At 40.5% G+C, this 21,558-nt stretch overlaps 1 protein-coding gene across 10 annotated transcripts in view; it reads right to left on the minus strand.

Annotated features, from left to right (window-relative positions):
* tanc2b (tetratricopeptide repeat, ankyrin repeat and coiled-coil containing 2b) overlaps positions 1 to 21,558 on the minus strand; it is a 159,130-nt gene that overhangs the window by 66,291 nt on the left and 71,281 nt on the right. For 6 of the 10 annotated variants that reach the window (XM_081600757.1, XM_081600758.1, XM_008437289.3 and 3 more), the window contains one exon: positions 18,970 to 19,149. In XM_081600757.1, coding sequence (XP_081456883.1) covers positions 18,970 to 19,149 — 180 coding nt within the window. Of the gene's footprint in view, positions 1 to 7,353; positions 7,482 to 7,715; positions 9,189 to 18,969; positions 19,150 to 21,558 lie in introns of those variants that run through there. The other 4 variants (XM_017310804.2, XM_081600760.1, XM_008437291.3 and 1 more) reach the window with 3 other exon arrangements.

Here is a 21,558-nt window from a genome sequence, read left to right on the forward strand (position 1 = left end):
AAAATTATGCTGTGGTGCACTGCTGCCCAATTGGAGAAATATTCTTAACATGTAAAAAAGAAAATGTTAGCATATTAGTATTCTGTGACACTAGTACTCTAGAAGTACTCTAGGGATTGACTCATAGTCATAAGCAAAACAAAAATTGGTTTAATATTGCTCCTAGGGAAATTTGTCTGAAATGATCTGAAAACTACATTTCTTGTAAACAGAGCTAAAATAATAATTGATACATGATACAGGTTAAATTAAGTTTAATAATCAAGCTTTCACATTCATTTAGCATCAGTCGTAAGCAAGAGTAAGCGTTGGTTTCCATTTAAAGAATGCTGGCAGTTGCACCGTGGTATTTTTCTTCAAGGTTGTTACACTATGAAAATTCACCCTGGGCTCTTACACTGATGTGTCTTCTGCAGCCAATCAGAAGCAGCGTCTGAATGTGTTGACCAGGAAGAGGATGTTCCATGATGTTCAGAAAACTACTAGTATAGTTAACAGATGAAAACAAAGAGAGGAAAAGTACAGAGGGAGATGGGGAAAAAAAAGCTGCTATTTGTGGTTGGATTGTGTAAGGAGGGAAAACATCCAAGGTACACAAAAGGTCGGACAACAGGCACATTTACTTTTGGAAAGGCTTTAGTGATGTTAAATGTTGTGTAGCAGAAAAAAAAATTAAGAGAACACAAGGAGCGGAAGGAAGGATTACCAGAAATCTGCTATTACTGTGCAAAACAATGCTGAAATAGGCGTGACTTGAGTTAACATAAACAATCCCAAAGCGGATGGGAGACGCAGTGACACAAACAAGTACATATCTTACTAATGACCAATGACATGAAAAATATCAACCAACCATAAAGAGGTCACTATACAAATAACAAATTTTTACTTTGCTTTTTCCAAGTCATTTGACACCGTATCTGTTTGAACCAGAAGCGAGAGGGCTTGTAATCACAACAGGATGAGAACTGGAGCACTTGAGATTTGATCAGTTAGCCAGTCCTTACATCTGACCCAGAGACTTGATCCCCGTGTGCTCATCAGTAATCCGGCTCAGAGACCACATATGATTTTGTGTGCAATCCGTGTCGACTTGTCAAGCAAAAAACAATGCAGACCAGATGTTGCTGTGGCACACAGCAGCCGCTGACAGCCAGCGTAAACCAGACTGCACGTCCATTAGACAAGATGCCTCTTCCTCCTATTTTATGCATGTGTGCGTGTGAGTGTGTCTGAGCGCGAGGCTGTCTGCACACGTGCACATGCGGCTCCATTATTACAGCCTAGGAAGGATTAGCAGAGCAAGGTGAGGCGCAGCCAGAATTTTAAGAGAGCTTCGGAAGGGGTATGATTTCTAAGAACGCTTATTAAGAGAGCTCTCCCGAACACAAAAAAAAAAGCTGCTAATTCACCGTTTCACGTAGTCTTTAGCCAGGACTGGATTAGAGCTGTGGCAGAAAAACAAAGTGACCCTAACGGTATTTCTGATCCAAGAAGCAGTTTAGAATCATAAACACTTTATTTACATAAAGTAAATATTTGGAAATAGACCAGCTTTGTGAAGAAAAAAACCCCAAAACAGATAAATTGCATTTGCTTTACACAGATGAGAGACAGATCTCCCATCACAGTTTGACATGTTACAAATTACGTTGTGTTGGGATTTGGACCAATACAAATGTGTGCGGAATTGTGAAGTGAAAGAAAAGGGATAAATATTTTTGTCTGATTTTCTGACTCGATGCAGAGTTCCGTTTGGAGGAAAACTAACTCTATATATCAAACTGAACACACCATCCCCAAAGTGATGGCAGCATCACACTCGGGGGAGGCATTTCTCCAGCAGGGTTTAGAGGATCTCCTCAGGTTGACTGATAGATGGACGAATGGAACCAAATACAGGAAAATGCAGGAAGATACGCGGCCAGAAGCTGAGGATGTGTCTGTTTTCTGGATTTTAAAGCAGGCTTTTCAGTTAAAGTTTTTATCTCACGTTTCCGCGCCTTTTCATCATTTTTTAAGAGTATTTAATAAAGTGATTAAAAACCTCTGCCTTTTTCTAATGTTTAAACATAAACCTTCAGCTTGGCATTATTTTTATTAAAATATTTTTAATACATCTTACGTTGCACAGATTCTCTTTGTAGTTATTTTTGTTTATATATATATATATATATATATTTTTGTTTAGTTTCGTCTATATTCCAGTAACGTCCCTACTGCGGGCTTTCTAAGCATCTGTCCAGTCTCGTTTGCGAACGCTTCATCTCCGATGCGGCGTGACCTCGTGACTCAGCTGTAAAAGCACAGCGGCTATTGTCAACGCAGAGCGTTTCTGACGCTGTTAACTTTCCTTCCTTATGGATTCCCTCCGTCAGCGCGGAAAGGGGCTGACGCACAAGAGTGACCGGGAACGTTCCCTCTCGAAGCCCCTCGACGAGAAAACTCTCGAACGCGGCTGCGAGCTGTAAAGTTACCCGTGAAATCGCTTTAGGAGAGTATCATAATTGGCGAGGACGCCACTTGATAAGGTGGTCTAATAATAGCAGCGCTGCTGTGACCTTTATTCCAGCTGGAGTTCACCCCCTTGAGGAGGTATTTATAACCTCCCACTAGAGAACTCCACCCTTTGTCATTGAGAAAATTAGCATGAGCAGGATGTTTAGTTCAGCTCGATGTTATTTAATTAAGAACTTCCTTAAAACAAAAAAAAAACAAAACGGCAAACAGAGACGCGCTTTGCCGATACTGACTTTTGATTTTCAGCTGCTCTGATTAAGGAGGCGTTTGATAATCTGTGCAACACAACACAAAAAAAAAAAAAAAAGATCAGAGGCCATGAAAACTCTTCAACGTCTGATAAAAACTAATCATCTGCTGCCGCCGTGAAACCCTTTGGACCATGACGCCAACAGACGCCTCAAAGCAGACCCTGCAGTGACCGAGTAAATACGTTAACAGCGGACAGACGAGAGGCGAATGTTAACGCTGAGGACGGTGTCATCGTGGTGAAATGGCCTGCAATTGATTGGATTTACATGGAAACACAACATTATCAGACCGTATCCCGCAGCCAGGGAAACGTTTGCTCAGCTCCCCACCAGCAGGATTCGCAGAAAGCACTGAGGTGGTAGTATATGTAACCCACTGCTCTGTTTTGTAAGCAAATTCTTATCATTGCTAATAATAGCACACTGCGGGTTTCTCTTCTCCACTCCACAGCCTTTTCATGTTCCCAGAAGGAAAAGCTAAATACCCAGAAAAAAAATAAAAAATTAGGCGGAAAAAAAAAAAAAAAATCCCTTCAGAGAAAGCTATTCAAGTATTAAAATTACAAACACACAGAATAAATGACAATTTTAAATTAGATGTTAGTGTACGTAAAATGTGTTTATTTTGATGCAAATTAAATATGGTGGTCTGAAGAAATGACTGAGCTTGAATTAATGCTGGTTGTGTTAATAAAATAAAGAACTAAGCATTTTTATATTCGTCATATTCAAATCAGAAATGTCAATAAATATTGTGATTTTACCAAGACATAATGGAATAATGATGAAGAAAAAAATATTCTAAAAAGATTAATAAAATCATAAGAGCATTATCCCAACCTTAAAGCATGCAAGTGTGCTTTTCTGCAAAGGGGACAGAATGATCACAATATATTGAAGAGAGGACAGATGAAACATGTATGGTGAGATTTTGTAATACCAACCTCCTTCCCTCAGTAAGAGTATCGAAGATAGATATTCTAGCATCACAATGACCCAAAACAAACTTTCAAGGTAAATTGGAAAAAACCTTTGCAAGAAGTACTTTACGGTCCTGGAGTCGATTAACCGTTCCCCAGACCTGTACATGAAAGAAAATGCTTGTAGGAAGTTAAAACTTCACGTTGCCTGGCAACAGCCCTGAAACATGAATGATCTGAAGACCTGCATGGCGGAGTGGGACGAAATCTCTGCTGCAGTGTCTTCAAACCCAGTAAGGAACGACAAGAAATGTCTGAACTCTCTAATCGTGAAAAAAGTTTGTAGAAAAACTACAACAGTTATTTGAAATACTTGTTTGTTACAATAAAATACAAAATAATTATTTAAAAATCATACAAATGTGTTTCCCCCAGTGTATTATAAGCCTGGCGGGCCACCAGGCTTTACTTGTGCCCCCACTAGGCTTAGTATTGATTATTTATTACATTCTTCTTTAAATGTTTGCCTTTTTTTAAGACTTAATAGCTGGTGTTCTGATACTAATCTTCCAATGACACAAATATCAAGTGATAGTTTCAAATTTCCTGTCAACTTTAAACATTTTTTAACTCAAAAACACGGCAGGCGGCTGGATGAATAAATGCCGAGCGCCCCTACCACTAGGCTTAGCAAGTTTTCTTGGGGACACCTTGAATTCCTTTTAGATACTTTCACAGCTTTACGTGTACCTATGATGACAATTACAACTGTCAAAAAACAAAAAACAAAAAAAAAAAAAAAAAAAAAATCCACTGGTGTATAAAAATGTATTTTCCTCACTGAATAAAAGAAAGCAAACCAGCCAAGTCATGGCGTTACTCTTTAACTAACTTCAATGCAAACAGAGCATCAATCCAGAGAAATTAACTATTTCTTGCACACTCCAAAAAAACTGACCTTCAAGAATGTTTTGCCAGCAGATAATATTGTTCCAACAATGCCATACAATAATCATGTTGTAGGTGACACAGCAAACACATAAAGAATGGCGAAATGGTGAGAGGGGACCAAAACTATGTCTTGGGTCTTGCAAAACAACTGTGGCAGAAAGCTAGCACTGAAAATACCACCTCCATGGTAGAACATGGAGCGGTTTCATTATCATGCAATGGGCAAGCTTGTCGTCAGCAGGGACAGTGAAGCCGGAATCAAATATATGAATAATAAAAGCAGAATGGTTGGAGGTTGCAAAAAGGTTTAACCCTCCAGTAGGACAACAACCTAAAACATACAGCATCTCTAAACTAATTATTCCAAATAATAAAAAAGAGCATTTCTGTCCGTCTGCAAAGTAATTTAAAGGATTTTCATTAGTGTTATTAAACTCAGAGTAGGAGTGACTGAAAGGCTACAACAACACATGGCTCTTATGCAACTTAATTAAATTCCCCTCCTTACGTTTCACAGTCGGTAACAAAGTGATGCATTTGGGGAGGGGGGTGCGACAGTAGTGCTGTCAACGCCTGATATATGACCAGGCTGTCAGGCAAAGCGAGACAGTGTCCACCCGCCTATGACGACCGCTTCTGTAATCAACACTGCAATCAAGCACTAAAGCCGGTCAGAAGCTGCATCAGGAATCTGAAAGCCACACAGGCACAGTGTAACACTCCAATTCAGAAACATCACACAGTGAAAATTTGACATTAACCTTCTGTCTGCCTTTGATTTGTCAAGACTTGTCTTTGGCTATTGATACTTTTATCTGACACAAGTTCAGAGGATGACATGAGGAAGATATTGAGCAATTACAGGAATCAATATGAACCTGACTTGCTATCGAGGATGCGTGGCTTTTAAACTCACAGAAGTGGGTGTAAATTGGGACGGCGACTGTTCAAAGCTGTTCAAATTGTCACACGAATAAATACGACATGAAGGGCACTGACTACAGCCTACGTGGGACTTAAAATGTACAAAAGAAAGTAACTATGGGGGGGAAAAAAACGTAATTAGCAAGACAGTGTAGCCTCTGCACCATAACTTTTTAGGAGTTTGTTTAAGCTAGGAGACCACAACGAGGAGTGTAAAATCAGATTTCACACCTGTCATTGAGTTGAGGGCTTTCCAAAAACTTAATGTTTTAATCATTCATACCAAAACCAGGCCTGGTGTGTCTGGGATCATTCTTCTGTTAGAACATTCAGTCAGTTCCAAGTTTTTTTTTTTCTTATTAAATCTTTCATTGGAAAAGCACATGGAATATTACATTAGTATGAATATTTACATTGCTTTCACATTTTTTTGACTTTCAGTCTCAAAAACATTGGGAATTGGGGGGGTGGGTTGTAGAGAGTATCTCTCAGCACTTTTAGAGAGAAATACAGCTTTTCCATTGCATAATCTCTTGTACAACATTTATCCAATATTCAGTTGGTGGTTCAGGGTTTCATCTCGTGGAACCTGTTCACTGAAGGTTTTTCGCCATCAGTTATGTCCATGTCTTATCAAAGCTGCTGATTTAAGGTGAAGCTAAGAACTAGGAGGTTGTCTTCCAGCTTTGTTATTCCATCTAGTTTGTGCAATGCACCAGTCGTTCTGACATCAAAACAACCCGACTCTCTGATGCTGTCTTCTGATGATTGTAGACACAAACAGTTCAATGTTTGTCTCATCCTTGTTCCTAATCATGGTTTTGAAATCTCATTAACTTACTACAAGCTAGACATTAAAAAAACTAAATGTTTCGTTGGAAAAATGTACACAATGAGCCAACGTATCCGTAGGGAGTTTACTGTTTCAAGACGTAATATTTTAATGGATTGTGCACTTGAAGTGGTAAATAAATCAATGGATGAGACAATGCTGACTCTGTCCATCAATGATCTTCAACCACCACAAAGCAATGCTGGACCTGAGAGCGGATGCTCTCCGTTTCCCGGCGTGGCTCCGTCGGGCTCAACCACGCCACGAGGAATCCTAATGCGAGGAAAACCTTCACCCACCACTGACTCAATAAACATGGCTTTTTAGCAGCGCTCATTTTAATATTCCTAGCATCATTGCCTTCTGCGTTTTGAATGACAGCTGACAAAGTAAGCTCATCAAAGCCCCTCTCCAGGTGGCGGTACTAAGTGGTGTGAAAACCGGCTGAAGGCGCCTCATCAAAAGGCATTCACCTGAGACCGGCGATAGCAGCTGCTGATGAGGTGTTTTTCTGGCAGACAGTGTTATTGAGACATTCTGTTCTGTTCACAGATGAGCTAACAGCCCCCTGGGACCAGGCAGGGAGGCAGGGATGCCTGCAGCACCGGAGCTAGAAGGAGGAACCGCGTCCCAGCATAATGACAAGGGTGACTCCGGTGTGCCACAACAAGCTGCTGCCGACTGCGGAGCGGCGCGGAGGAAACAACTCCCCACCAACTTCAACGCGTTTACGCAAGCATATGCTACAAACGACGCTGCTCTCTAGAAGGAAAAGTGAGACGCACATCAGTAGGACCAAGCCCCATTAGCCGCCCACAGCTTGTGCTTAGACACACACACACGCACGCACGCGCTTCAACAGACATATACATACGCAAGCTGAAAGACAATTGAATGCTCACCCCAGGCTGACGCATGAAACAGACCAGCTCGCCACGAAAAAAAACCCACTTACATTATCACACTCTGGTTGATTCACAGGCCCTCGAGCCCACACTGTGATTAGTTCAGCCCTTTGACAGATGCATCAATTCACGGAGCAAAATTACTTTTCTTACTCTTCCTCCCATTAGCCCCATGTCTGCGCGAGCGTCACTCGAACCGGCGGTCGGCACAGATGCTCCAGCTGTGAGCTAAGACAGCAGACAGACTCTGGCTGAGCAAAGGTGGAGCAGCAGGTGAAAGAGGGGCTGGTGGACAGGGAGGGAGGAGAGACGGGAGGGCGGGGAGAGAGGGCTGGTGGTGGTGGTGGAGGGGGGAGTTTGCAGGGACATATGGAGGAATGAATCAAGCGACGGAGGGTGTGGCCGGGCTCACCATTTTCAAACCAGACCTCGCATTCCTGAAGGCTCGAGTACGGCACCAGGTCCCCTCCTTCCAGCGGCACGAGCAATCCTTCCTCCCCGAGCGATGACCAGTTCATCAAAAACAGGGAGGGGAGAAATGATGGAAGAGATCAGGAGGAGGAAAAAAAAAAAAAAAGGCAGCTGCTGTGAGGCAGCGTGGAGGATGAGCAGAAGGGGGAGAGGAGGCTCTCCCTCTCGCTTCCACTTGTCTCCCCTCTGAAGAAATCTCCACAGGTTTCAGTGGCGATGCTGCCCGCTCAAGCTCAGGCGCAGGAAATGATACGGAGCCGGGCAGCTTTGGCAGTGACGGGAGGAGCGAGAGGAGGAGGAGGAGAAGGAGGAGGGAAGGAAGAAAGGATGAAGAGAAAGGAAAAGTGCAGCAGTAACCGTGCCACTGGGGAAAGAGGGAGGCATGGAGGTGACAACTCCGCTAGTGGAGCATGTACCAAAGCTGTCAAGTGACAAAAAAAAAAATCTTCACTACTGCTAAACAAATCTGAGGTAAAAAAAAAAAAAAAAAAAAAGAAGAGAAAAAACAACAAGTGAAATTTCCTGCGTGTTTAGAGAAAGGTGAGCTCCCCGTTTGGCTGTGTGACTGCATTAGCGCTCACTGTGTTATGTATGGATGTGAGAGGTGCACTCTCTCTACAGGAGCAGGGAGCCCAGGTCTCCAGCAGATGAATGGTGCAGTGCTGCTGTTCTCATAGCAACCAGAGAGCAAAAAAGGAGGGGGAGGAGAAGGGTGGGTGCTGAGGCAGGACAGAAAATGGCATAAAAAAGGGGGAGGGCATTATTAAAGGGACACGGTTTTCTTGTTCAGGAACGGAGCTTTGGGGACAGATTGGATCAGGAGCGGAAAAAACAAAACAAAACAAAAAAAACAAGAAGGAAGGATTTCAATACACTCACTCGAGCTTCCTCTAGGGCTCCAACATCTTGTCTGTCCTTGTTTCACCCTTGAAAGTCTATTTGCACAGCTGCAGCCATGTTTTATGGCTACTTAGAGGTTCAAATCTTCTGGGGGTGGCCACTTTTATTGAGCACTGCCCTCGCTTTTGTTGAAGTTAACACCGGTAAGGCTGTGAGGCTGCAGTTCTGTTTTATTAATCTCCTTTAGTGACAGTTATTCCCCCAGAGTGACATCTCCAGAACCCTGAAAATGTTACCAACGAGCCTTAAAGAGGTGCCACAGTTAAAGGTCAAGCTCCAACAATGTACCACTAATTAAATACAATGCAACTGAGACACAGGAGCACATGAGGTACACAGTATGCAACTGATTTCACTAGGACAGGCATCTTCAACTTAACCATTAGGGGGAAAAAAAATGTAAATTGTGAAATCAGCAATATCAATCAGTCAGATCAGGTGTTTTGACCTGAAGTGCATAGACAAAATGTTTTCATATTTCATTATTTTATGTTCAACTTAAACAACTGGCTAATGAGTAAAAATATATATTTTCAAATGTTTGACATTGATTTGTTTATACTTTAATAGACAACCAGCAGCTGAAACGAACAGATGTTCCAGTATGGGTGGATTCATAATTTCATCACTTGTGCTGTGAATCTAAAACAAACAAGTCTGCTGTGCCTTTTAGATAAATCAAAAGGTCCTTCAATATTTTAAAGACAGTAAAAAAGAAAAAAAGTGATATTAGCATTTCAGGACATTTCATCTCTCAACTGTTCAGACTGTCTAGTGTCTACAGCATAAGTGTTTTATCGGCGGTTTTATACAGCTACTCCTGAGGGCATCCTACTTAGATTTCACTCCTCTTTCCTCTTAACCTTGCGACAATGGAGCCGCAAATGTCACATTTTCTTTCAGTGGAACAAATGATTCTACAGCGGCAGTCACTGTCAAAAGAGGGAAATAATGTCAATAATTGAAGAGTAATTTTCTCGAGGTGCGGCGCTGGCCTAAGGAGGCGTGGAGATGGAGATGTCAAAAATGTCAATGTTCATTGCACACAAATGTCGCAGAGGACACAAATGCCTCCTAAAACACGAGACTGGCCAGGGACGCAGGGAGAGTGCGAGGTGTCCCGGATGTCAGGGTTTGTGTCAAAAATACACTGTGTGGGAAAAGAGCATAACATCCTCTGACATAGTATACTGCTGGATGGATTTAGATTTAGATAATATTCAGAATAAGAGACAGTCAGAACAACGATACAGAGACTTTTGCACATTAGCCATATTATATTCAATGTCAGTACATAATGTTTTGACCTGTGCTTACGAACTACAAACGGTTTCAAATTATATCTAATTGAGCGGCGAAATATATATATATTTATATATACATTTCAACAATGCAGGACATTTTTTATTTTTTTTAAAGGTAAAAAGGGTTGACTCTCTAAATGAAACTCGCTTCTTAGAGAACATAATAGGGTTCACCTCATGGTTCCCAACACCATAAGCATGGTTATATGACTCATCAAGATATCATCAATTCTTAGCAATCACTTTACACACCGACCAAGGTTCAGGCCTTTTGCTCTTGTTGTCTATCCTTTGCATAGACACAACAGATGGTGAACTTCAGACACAATCCTAGATGCTTCCTCTGTGCACACAAGTGCTACTTAATCATCAAGTCCATTGCTGGAATGAATGACCTATTTTTATTCTTTGGCATTTGACTCAAATAGAGTTTCTTTTAGCATGACAGTTGTATTTTTTGTTGTAAACTTACCTTTATATATATATATATATATATATATATATATATATATATATTCTTGTTATCTTGCTGTATTACATTGAATTGTACAGCACTTTGGTCGACATCTGTTGTTTTAATGTGCTATAAAAAATAAATTGACATTAATTAGGGGGGGGGAAACAAGGACCTAAGAGCCACAGAGCAAACATAAAGTTTTGCATGCGCTCTGTAAACATGTGAAACCATTGTACTAAAAGCCAAGAGCACAGTAAAACCTTCTACTCCCGACTACATTAGGTGGAAACATCTATCAAGACGCCTAAACAAGGGTCACTGTGGCTTAGAAGCAAGCGAGCTGAGTGATACGCGGCCAGACAATTCTCAAACACCACAGAGACAATTTCATCTCCAGCTACGTTGTGCAAGTCTACCTCTTATCCACACATTCAGTCCATGTTTATGTGTATAAAAGGGGGTGTAACTACATTGCAGTAATGTAACCATCAAAACATTCTGCAGAGGGAACGCTCTTACGCCGTAAAAAAAATAAAAATAAAAATAAAAAATTCTCTTTCCAGTTAGTTTTCCCCACAACATATGATTTGGCCTTTCAAGTCACTTCGAATTAATCCACACATATGGTAGACAAAATGGAAGTTAAAATAATTGTACAATTGAAACTACAGCTGCAGCTTTGAAACTCTAGTTCATTTGGCTCAGACATAATGAAAGAAAAACGGGCAAAGCTGAAACTAATCATTGCATATAAAACACAGGAGGAACATCTAGAGAGCCATTTTTGATTAAAATGATTTTCAGCCATTTTGTGCTAATGGAAGACAAAAATCTAAAGGAAGTACCTTTATTAACCTTTTCTTCACAAACAACTACAATCAACGGAATTTTTGTGTGAAAAAAATTACTTATTTGTACTGAAAAACAATGGAAAAGCTGATTTACGCACTAATATGTTAGAAACATAGATCTTTAACTATTTATGAAGATGATGCTCATTTTATGTGGTCTCTCCAGGTACAGTAAACAAAATTTTCTCCAAAAACAAACTCTAGGACTCTAAGAGATAACAGGCTTGTTTCCGCGTGATTTTTTTAAAATCTGCACACATAAAAATAAGTCTTTAAAAAGATTTTAGAGCAAACTTTTCTGTCATCTCCCTATGGGAAATCCAAAATAGCACCAATTAAAGCTACTGACTCAAAGATGTAGCATTCATCAGAAGTACATAATTTACCCTAGTTCACTGTTCTGCAGGACCACCCACATAGTGATCAGATCTGACTCAGCAGTACTGTACACTGTGCTCTGTTAATCCTGACCCTTCTGACGAATATTTGGATGCCCACATCAGTGAATACCAGGCTCCTACCACAGTAAATATTACTCTGTGACTCAGACGAGATACATCTTTCAAAATTTAAAACATAGATTTTAAATTTCCAACACGCAACTGACAAAACTGCGAATCAAAAGTGTGAGAAATATCAATCATAGCTTTGGTCTGGTTCTAATGCAGGTCCCCCCCCACACACACACACACACTTTTACATGAAAATCCATGGGGAGACTGTAATTGTATTGATTGCAACCATTAATTAGAGAGGAGCAGTGTAATCTGCAGATAGACGTAGAAATAATTCCCTTTAAATGTTTGAGAGTGGAACAGAGCCAATCAATCATCTGGGGTGATAATCTCTGGTGAGCCCGACACTTGACTGCGAACAAATAAGTAATCAGTGATTACAGCTCATAACAATCAGGCGGTGAGATATCACTGCGAGAACAAGGAACTCATTTATATTAGACAACACTGGATAAAAAAAACATTAAGAACCAGTATAATATGAAACATGCAAAAATGCAAACGTGTATGTATTGCATAGGAAAACATACAGGAAATGTATTGTCTCTATCCATTTTATCAGCAGATCTTTGGAAACAATTAAACAAGTGTAGCCGCTGCACAATCCATACAGGGTTCCAATAGTTGCTAACTTACTTAGTATCTTCCATAGAGCATGAAATTATATTATGGCTACAGAGAGTGTGATTATAGTTCTTCACAGCTGATTCACTATTACAACTTTTAGAGCCTTCTGTGGTGGAAAAAAAAATAATTCCATTACTATAACCCATAATACCCAGTGCAAACCAAGAACACTCATTTCCCTTCTCACCAGTGTTTTGCTGTTGTTTTAATGTGAGAAAAATACATTGTGTCAACGTTTTCAACCACAATTAATTTATTTCCATATAAAGAGCCAGATTTCTTTATAAGACTCATCTTGGTTTTGAAAAACATTTTCAGTGGTCTTTTTGGGCCTTTAGCTGCTTTGGATCTAGTTTTCCGTCTTTGTGCCCAACAATGGCAACACATTGTGCTCCGTGCAATTGAAAACAGAGATGTACACATATACATAACAATGCTGTAAACAATAAGTTTAAATAATAACAGCAGTATAACAAGCATAATCTCATGAGAATACAAGTATTTTGGTAATATGTTTTGTTGTATTTGTTTTAAAGTGAGGCTTTTATTTTAGTTGTATTATAACTGTGGAACTTTTTCCACTTTAAGGGGCTCTTTGCCTGATCCCCTTTATTAACCCTCCAGGAAACAGGCAAAACGCAAAGATTAGAGTGGGATCAATTACCCGTAAAACAGCAAACAGAGGGAAGAAGTACTACTAATGTCATCCTGATCATTCAGAGTGGGGCATGGAGTGCTTCTGATGATGGTCAAGTGATCTCACCACCTTATTTCTCACTAGGTTGTCTCACTTTTAATCTCAGCAGCCGCTGCTAAAATCTGTTAACCTCAAGCTGAGCCACAGGAACAGTTGTTGCTGAAAATAAACACAGCATTAAAATGCTGTTATTCGTGATCGCTCTGGACGCTACGGTGAGGGCGCAGTGAATAATCTGCCGTCTCTGACCGTCTCGCAGCTCTGGGATGTAAACAAAACTGTGACACGACCAGATTTTTCAGCGAGGCCGACATCTGTATTTTAGATTAGTGCGCTGCACTGACAACCGAAGCAAGATGCTCACTGCAGAGGGAGTGAGCAGGAAAGACCACGACAATGTCAACTTCTGTCATGACTAGTGTGATTAATATAATTCTTAAAAACTTACAATTTTTATTATGATAACTGTCAAAAGGAAGGCACGATGACGGCAAAAGCAACATAAAATGCCAGTTTAGAACTTTCAAATGCTCTCAGAAACAAAGGTATTCATTTTTGAAGACATGTTGTGTGGTGTCATCCTAAATTTTAAAGGATTACCTTTAAAACCTTCAAGATGAAGTATGTCATCCCAAATATGAAGTACGTGGATGGCAGCAACATGATGTAAGGGTGTTTGAAGACGGGGGACTAGAGAAATTCACAAAGTAGGTGCAGATACAAGCAAAGAGACAATTTAGAGGTCACTCAAAAAGTTAAAGTTTAGACACAAATAGGTCTTTTAAACCCTATAAAAATTTAAGAGACGACAAGAAGTAACGTGGCCTAAGAAAGCTTGGCTCAGTAAACCAGGTTTGTTGAGAGGAAGGGGCAAAAAGTCCAGTAAAGAGTTGTGAGTGGCTTTTGAAATAAAACCTGAAAAGTCATACAGTTTAAAATAGAAATATGTAAATTGTTGACTCTGTAGAAAGTATTGAAAAATATCTCTTACTTTTAAGAGATTTAGCAAACAGAAATAATTCTGATTCTTTTAATCCTAAAAAGGGTACGATCTTCAAAATGTGGGCTTTTTTTTCTACTTACAGTACTTAATACAAGGGCCTGTTTTTGCTTTTCTTGAAAAATACCACAGACAACTGGAGAGAAAGACCAAAATCAACAGAAATGGTGAAATATAAATAAACACTTTCATACAAGCCTTAAGAGTCAGTTTCATAAGTCGACCCTTCAAGCATCTGAAGCCCCTCTTGAGAGTCGTTGCACCACCGGAGGGGATTAAATCAGTAACTCAATGATTCTCCTAAAAGGTCGGCGCCTTCATTGCATTTTTATTCAATCGGAGCCTTGAACAGTAAGTCCTCAACAGTCCACCGCTCTGCTTCCCTGCAGCCAATCAGGAGCTGCGTAGAGAAGAAGTCACTGACGGGCTGCGGTGTGTTGGGGGATCCACTGTGGACGATCAACGTGCGGCATCCGTCACTCCCCCCCCACCGCAGTTCACTCTCTGGTGCATTGCTCTGCCATCGCTGCTCCTCTCACCTCTGCCACGGGAGGCGTTCCAGCATGTGACGCCAGCACTACGCTCAGGCGGATGCCGTCAAGCTGTGCCGGATACGGCGCTGAGTTGAATTAATTAAAAGGATGAGAAGGCCGAGGTGGTTGAGCTGGTGCTCAATGCCACTCGAGAGCAGACGGGTCTTTGAGGACTTGAAGGACGGCGGGCGACAGGAGGCAAGTTGCCATTTGGTCAAATGAGGTGAAGGAAGAGCTGATTCACCTTTAACTGCTGTACAGACCCTATGGACGGCACAGGGTCCGTTAGCTGAAGGATGACATTGATTTAGTTATGTATGCAATGAAATATGATTTCTTTTGTTTTATGTGACTTTCTTTAATTAAACAAAAAATAGTGATATTACAAAAACATCAATATAGCAGTCTCAAAAAGTTCAAGGCTGCTTAAATCTTAAAACTTTTAGTTCCAGGCAGCTAGATTTTCTAGTGATATTCTGATTGTAGCAAACGCCACCCACAGACGGAGACATTTTGACTTATTGTAATACGTGAACACCGCGTCATCGTCGACATTCTGCTGTCATGCAGAGCATGGAAGCGTAAAGACCTTGACGGGCTTTTATAAGCTTCCAGCTGGAGTCTGGAGTCCCTCTGAGTCACCCACACAGACTATGTTTGTTTTCTGATTGAGAGAGCGAGACAGTTGAATCATTTCATTATTTTTTGTTGCTTTAATTGTTAATATTGATTTAAGGCTTTCAGATGTTGATAAAGCTACAATAAGACTTTTCAACTTTAAGGTGTTTTAATGGTGAGAGCTTGAGGACCTTAGAGAATCTGCTGTTCGACAAATGCAACTCATTTGGACAATAACAGATCGGAAAATACAGCCTAGACTGATTAGCTTCAATTGTCGCTGCTACATTCAATTTGTAGAGTCAGAATCTAATGCATCCTGCCTTGTGTCAATTGTTTAGTCTGTTGGTGGCAGTATAATGATGTGGGGCACACCTTGGTCCCTTTGCAGCCAGTTAGGTGTCATTTCATCCCTTCTGTCCAACCAGGTGTTCCTACTGACCATGCACCTCCCCTTATGTCCCACAGTGTACCCTTTGGCTACTTCCAGTAGGATAATGCACCATTTCACAAAAAACTCAAAACATTTCAAAGCTTTTACGAACATAAAAACGAGTTCACTGTACTCCAACAGCCTCCAGTCAACGGATCTCAATCCAATAGAGTAACTTTTGGATGTGGTGGAACAGGTGGATGTAATGTGGAGTTCAGCAGAAAAATGTGCAGTTTTCACACTTTTTAATTTTTTTAATTATGAAGAAACATTTTTTTTAGAAATGTGTATACCTTTGTGAATCTATACCAAAAATAATAAAACTGAAAGAGGTGTCTAATTAATTACCAGAAAATTGTACCTAATAAAGTGGCCAGTGCTTGTGACACAGTCAAATGTTCCATAGAAAGAATTTCCACAAAATAAACAAGCTTTATGCTGTTTACAAGCATAAGTCTACTTGGTATGATCTGTTCTTGAATTCAAATAGCTTAAAATGGCAAAAATACCTTTGAAGCAGGTTCGAAGTAAAATGAAAAGCACTAAAATATGTTCCCTTTAAGGGTACACATGTAGATCAAATACAGATGAAAAACACAATGATAACAGTGGAAACACAAGGTTAGTTTTACAATATAAAAAAAAAAAAATCGCCAAAATATAAGCTGAAACTTAAAAATGAAAAGCGGCCCCCTAAGACGAGCTTCACCTGCCTGGTGTAATATCTCAGGCCGGATAATGGCAGGTGCGACAGTCCAGCAAAGAGACCTCTCCCTGTGTCGGCCTCGGAAATAAGAATAGAACAAATGAGACAGCCCAGCAAATCATTAATCAGGCTATTTTTGGCTGTCAACGACACCGGTACGTACACAGGTGTTTATACACACACACACCCACACTGTGGCTCTGAAAAATTCACTTTGATTCTCACAGATGAAAGCAGAGCTATGGAGTCAGGCTGCCATGAACCATTACAGACAAGAAAATGAAAACAAGTCAGACAAGCCAAGAGAGAGAGAGAAAAAATAACAAGATTTGACCCGCTAACACTTACTTGTTCCGAATTTAAGATCTTTGAGCTCAAACCTTTTAAAAGCAGCTTTTCTTTGAATCTCTATTTGACTGTTAAAACGAAGGAAAGTGATGCTGCGTTTCCTCTAAACTTGCATGTCCCTTAAGAGACTATAAACCATTCCGTATGATGTCAAAATCACACTCCCTGTGGCATATTAAGAATGATCTAAAGAGGGTGCGAGTCTGGTGCGCCCTAGTGGTGACTCCTGAATCAAGCTTCTATAATCTCACTATGAAAATACAGAGGCATCTGTATTTGACCTATGAAGGAACTCAGTGTGAAGACAACACAAAGTTGTTCGTAATTGTAAAATGGAAAGAGGAAAAAAAAATGCAAGTTTTAAAATCTTTTCAATTAAAAATCTGAAAATTGTGACAAGCATTATGCAGTCTGTTTTACTCTGATGAAACTAAATAAGATCTGGTGCAACCAATTGCCTTGATAATTCGTAAATAGAGTCAACTTGTGTGTAAATTAACCTCAGAATAAATCAAGTCGTTTGAAGGCCTCAGATGTTTGTTGGAGAACGTTAGTGAACAAAAAGCTTCGTTGAGACCAAAGAGCGCAACAAACAGATATGGAAGAAAGTAAAGTTTACAGCTGGGTAAGGTCTAAAGCGATATTTCAAGCGCTGTACATCTCAAAGAGCACTGTTCAATCAATCATATAAATGGAAAGTACAGTACAACTGCAAACCTACCTAGATATGACTGTACATTAAAACTGACAGACGTGGCAATAACATCATTGACCAGAGAAGCAGCCAAGAGACCCTTGGTAACTCTGGAGCAGCTGCAGAAATCCACAGCTCAGGTGGGATAATATGTAGATAAGACAAGTATTAGGTTGCGGACATTTCTGCCCTTTCTGGAGGAAACAAAAAAAAAAAACAACAACAAAAAAAAAAACAGTTTGAGGCTGTTAAGATTGAAAAATGGAAGAAACTTTACTGTAAATTTAAAAAAAACCTGTGATGGGAAAATTACATTGGGAAATCCAAATTGAAAATCTATCCATCCATTATCTAGAACACTTAACCTTGCAGGGTCATGAGAGGTGCTGATGCCTATCTTCAACGGTCAACTGGCAAGAGGCAGGGTACGCAATGGATAGGACGCCTCAGAGCCACAGTGTGGGTGTGTGTGTGTATAAACACCTGTGTACGCACCGGCGTCGTTGCAGGCCAACACTCAGGCATACAGGACAAATAACCATGCGCACACACACGTGCACGCAGTCGTCACGCACGCACGCACGCACGCACTCACTCACTTACTCCCAAGGAGAATTTAGAGAAACCAGTTAACCTAACAGTCATGTTTTTTTGGGCTGTGGTAAGAAGACGGAGTACCTAAAGAGAACCCATATACGCACAGGGAGAACATGCAAGCTATGCTGAAAGACCACAGGCCGGGACTCAAACCAAGGACCTTCTTGCTTCTTTCCTCCTACTTCACAACCATTCAACACTGACAGAAAAGAAACCGTGGTTGTAGCGTCAGTAAATATTTGAGGCACTAGATGTCTGAGGCTCCGCTGGCACTGGGCGAGGCCTGGCAGTCGATACTTCGTTTCATAATGTGAAATCTGATCCGATGTTAGGCTTTAGATGTGCTGTGCTGCCTGGTTGTACCAAACCCACAACGCTCCCTAATATAATAGCAGAACAAACATGACACAGTCTCATAATGCAGCTAATGGGGAGACAGAGCGGAGGCAATTTCCCACATTCTCTGAATGTCAGAGATGAGTGTGGAAGGAAACAATTAGTGAGAGGGGATAAAGAAGATGGAGGAGGACAGAGCTGACCGCAGCTTGGAGTCCATCAGCTGTTCTTCGCGATGCCAATTAGATTGGGCTTTAGTGATTACAAGAATTGGAAATTGCAGTGTTTACAACAAGCTTTATTATTCTGCTCAGCATTAGTGGATAAGTGATCCAGTAAACGTTTACTACTCATTAACAACACACCCCTTTTCTCCCCCACTTGGACGCTTAAAAACTCACAAAATCTGACCTGAATTGGTGTGGTGGGGTTCTGTATTCAGAGTGGTATGGTTAGAGGAGGGAGAAATAGCATAATGGGACTTTGGAGGAAGACAGTTACAGAAAAAGACATTGAAAACCGAGCTGAACTTAGCTTAGCCCACGTTTGTGTTGACTGTAATTGTCCCGCCAGCGGTACCTGTGAGTTTCTTCACCGGCTGCAGCCTGACACCGATGGCCTGGTGGGCGAGCAGTGGGGAGGAGGGCAAAGAGCGCGACACGCCCTCCATGATGCGAATGTGCTGCATGCCCTCGGTCATGGAGAGCGGGGGAACGGCGTAGTCTCCCTCGAAGGCACAGTCGCTGTCTATGCTGCCACCTTCAGAACAGGAGAGCGAGAGATGTTTGTCTTGAACGGAGCATTAAAAATGCATAACACTGCGATGCTGATGGGGGAGATGCAGGATCAGTATCCGCTATAGAAACAAAGAAATGCCACGAACACATTCATAGAGATGGCATTTAACTGAGAAAATGGCATTTAATTTAAAAAAAAAAGTTTTTAGTTAAATCACATGACAAAAAATAAGGTGGACAAGCAAATAAAAATATACACTGATGTAAAGAAAGTGCAACCTGTTCCACTTCTATGGTTTATTGCAAAAGAATATCATCATTTAAATTTTACCAGGTAGCCATGGTTAATAAGCTCAGGTTTGTTAAAAAAAACCCAGAAATAACATGACAGAATACACACCAACTAAAAAAGTATCTTCCACACATATACAATCGAATCAAGCCAATACAATCCGACAATATAAACAGAGTAAAAAGTCTTTAAATTCACTTTATAATGCAGGCTGGTGAAAAAGTTTCAACTCTGCGGCAATTTCTCCTCCAACAGTTTGTTTCTGTGCGGTTCTTAAACAAACTGGCCAGATGAAGACTGAAAATCCATCAAAATCATATAAGTGTGGTTGATCCTCCAAAGAATAAAGTGGCACGGTATCTGTTTCTCTTTATTTTGCCATTTTGTTGTACATTTTGATTTAATTGGAGAAGGTTTACCCTTACAATCCAAAGTTAATCAGAGTTAAGGCTGAACTTATTCATACTTATGGAACATTTAAGTTTAAAATCAATATTTTCTGATACGCTTTTTCTGACCACAAGTAGTTTAAACAAATTGGAGCGGCCCAGACAGACTCCTGACTTTGTGAATCAGTGGAGGAAGCTAAAGATTAAGATGATGACCAGGAGGCCCCCCAACCTGGTTAAAATACACGACAAAGACTTAGTCAGTGGTTTCACAAGGGTTTGATTGATGCAAATAAAGAATTCTCACAGTTTTTAATACCATTCAGAATAAAATAAAACATTGCTATACATTTGTTTTTAAATATCATCTATATTATTAATATCTATTGCTTTATCATCTTTTGAGAGATCTCCTTTTCATTTATGTGTGATAGCAAGATAAATTAAGGTGACTAAGCTGAAAAATGCTTTGGCTTTTATATAAGCAGCAGATCATTTCCCCCCAATGATTAGAACAAATGTTCTGTCAAATCCTTCCAACTCTTAGCAGTGTTCAATTAGCAGTTAATTCTTTTGGGTGTTATTGAGTTGTGTTGATTGTTTTCTCCTTATATCTTCAGCAACTGTATAAAGTGTATGCTCTATAAATGGGGTGTTTCACCACTGGATTGTCCCTGGATCCTATCAGTGCATCATCTGTATTGAGTGTAAAGGCTAACATGACCTAAAAGCAGAAACAGCCCTGCAGGCAACATGTGCAGCTTGCATTTGCTTTTCTACAAACAACAGCCAATGCAGCCTCTAATCTCACTGAAAAACAATACTCCACATTTCATATATAATAAAGGGGCATTTTCTAACCACATGAAATGTGTTTAGAAAGATTTTTTTTTCAAAAAAGGATAAAAAAAAGAGCGCAGTCATGACCATGTGACTGTTTCACAGTAAAGCTTTCACAATGAGCAGTAATTGCAGGGTATAACCAGCCGCTCGCTATCTTTAATCAACTCTGCTCTGCTTCGAAAAGCATAAATTATAACAATTCGGGATTCTTAAAAGATTACACACTCACATTATTCAGTTTTAAAACACCTTCAACGGGTGGCTTTAGATCCCTGCAGAGAGGCTTGCCAAACTAAGTGGTCAAGCTACAGTTTCACATCTTTCACATTGCGCAGCAGCTGCAACGGTGGGACAAGAAGTCATTATCAAACACCGGTTTGTGACAAGTCCCAGAGGAAGTCTGGGTGGCTGTTAGAAGCGGCTGCTGCGAGAACGAATACACATGTATGAAAACATTTGGTGTGAATATCAAACACACACACACACACACGCGCACATGCACATGTGGCTCTGGATTTGCTCCAGTCATTCACTGGGAAAAGAAAAGGGGAGGGGAAAAAAAAAAAAGGGAAAACAACAGCCAAGAGTCGTGGTTACTTCCAAGACTATGGAAATTGTCCACATGTATGCAGACTCTGCAGGGAAAGCCAGAGAGGAAACTTGGTATTTTGGTTGCAATTATCGCTAGTCCAGATCCAACTCGATTCTTTTCCAACCCAACCCCCCAAAAACGAAGAAACCTCTCAGTTATTCTGTCATCAATCAATTAGCAACCACAAGACTAAAAAAATGCAACATTTTACTATAAAACGACAAAGTCGTTAAAAAAGTAGAGAAATTTCTTGGCTGATTGGAATTGGATGATTTTAGGATTGACTGTTCGGTGGAAATCTAAAAGTCAGTCCTT

This window comes from Poecilia reticulata, chromosome 19 (assembly GCF_904066995.2).
Source record: "Poecilia reticulata chromosome 19, P_reticulata-male-v2, whole genome shotgun sequence".
Classification (NCBI taxonomy): Eukaryota; Metazoa; Chordata; class Actinopteri; order Cyprinodontiformes; family Poeciliidae; genus Poecilia; species Poecilia reticulata.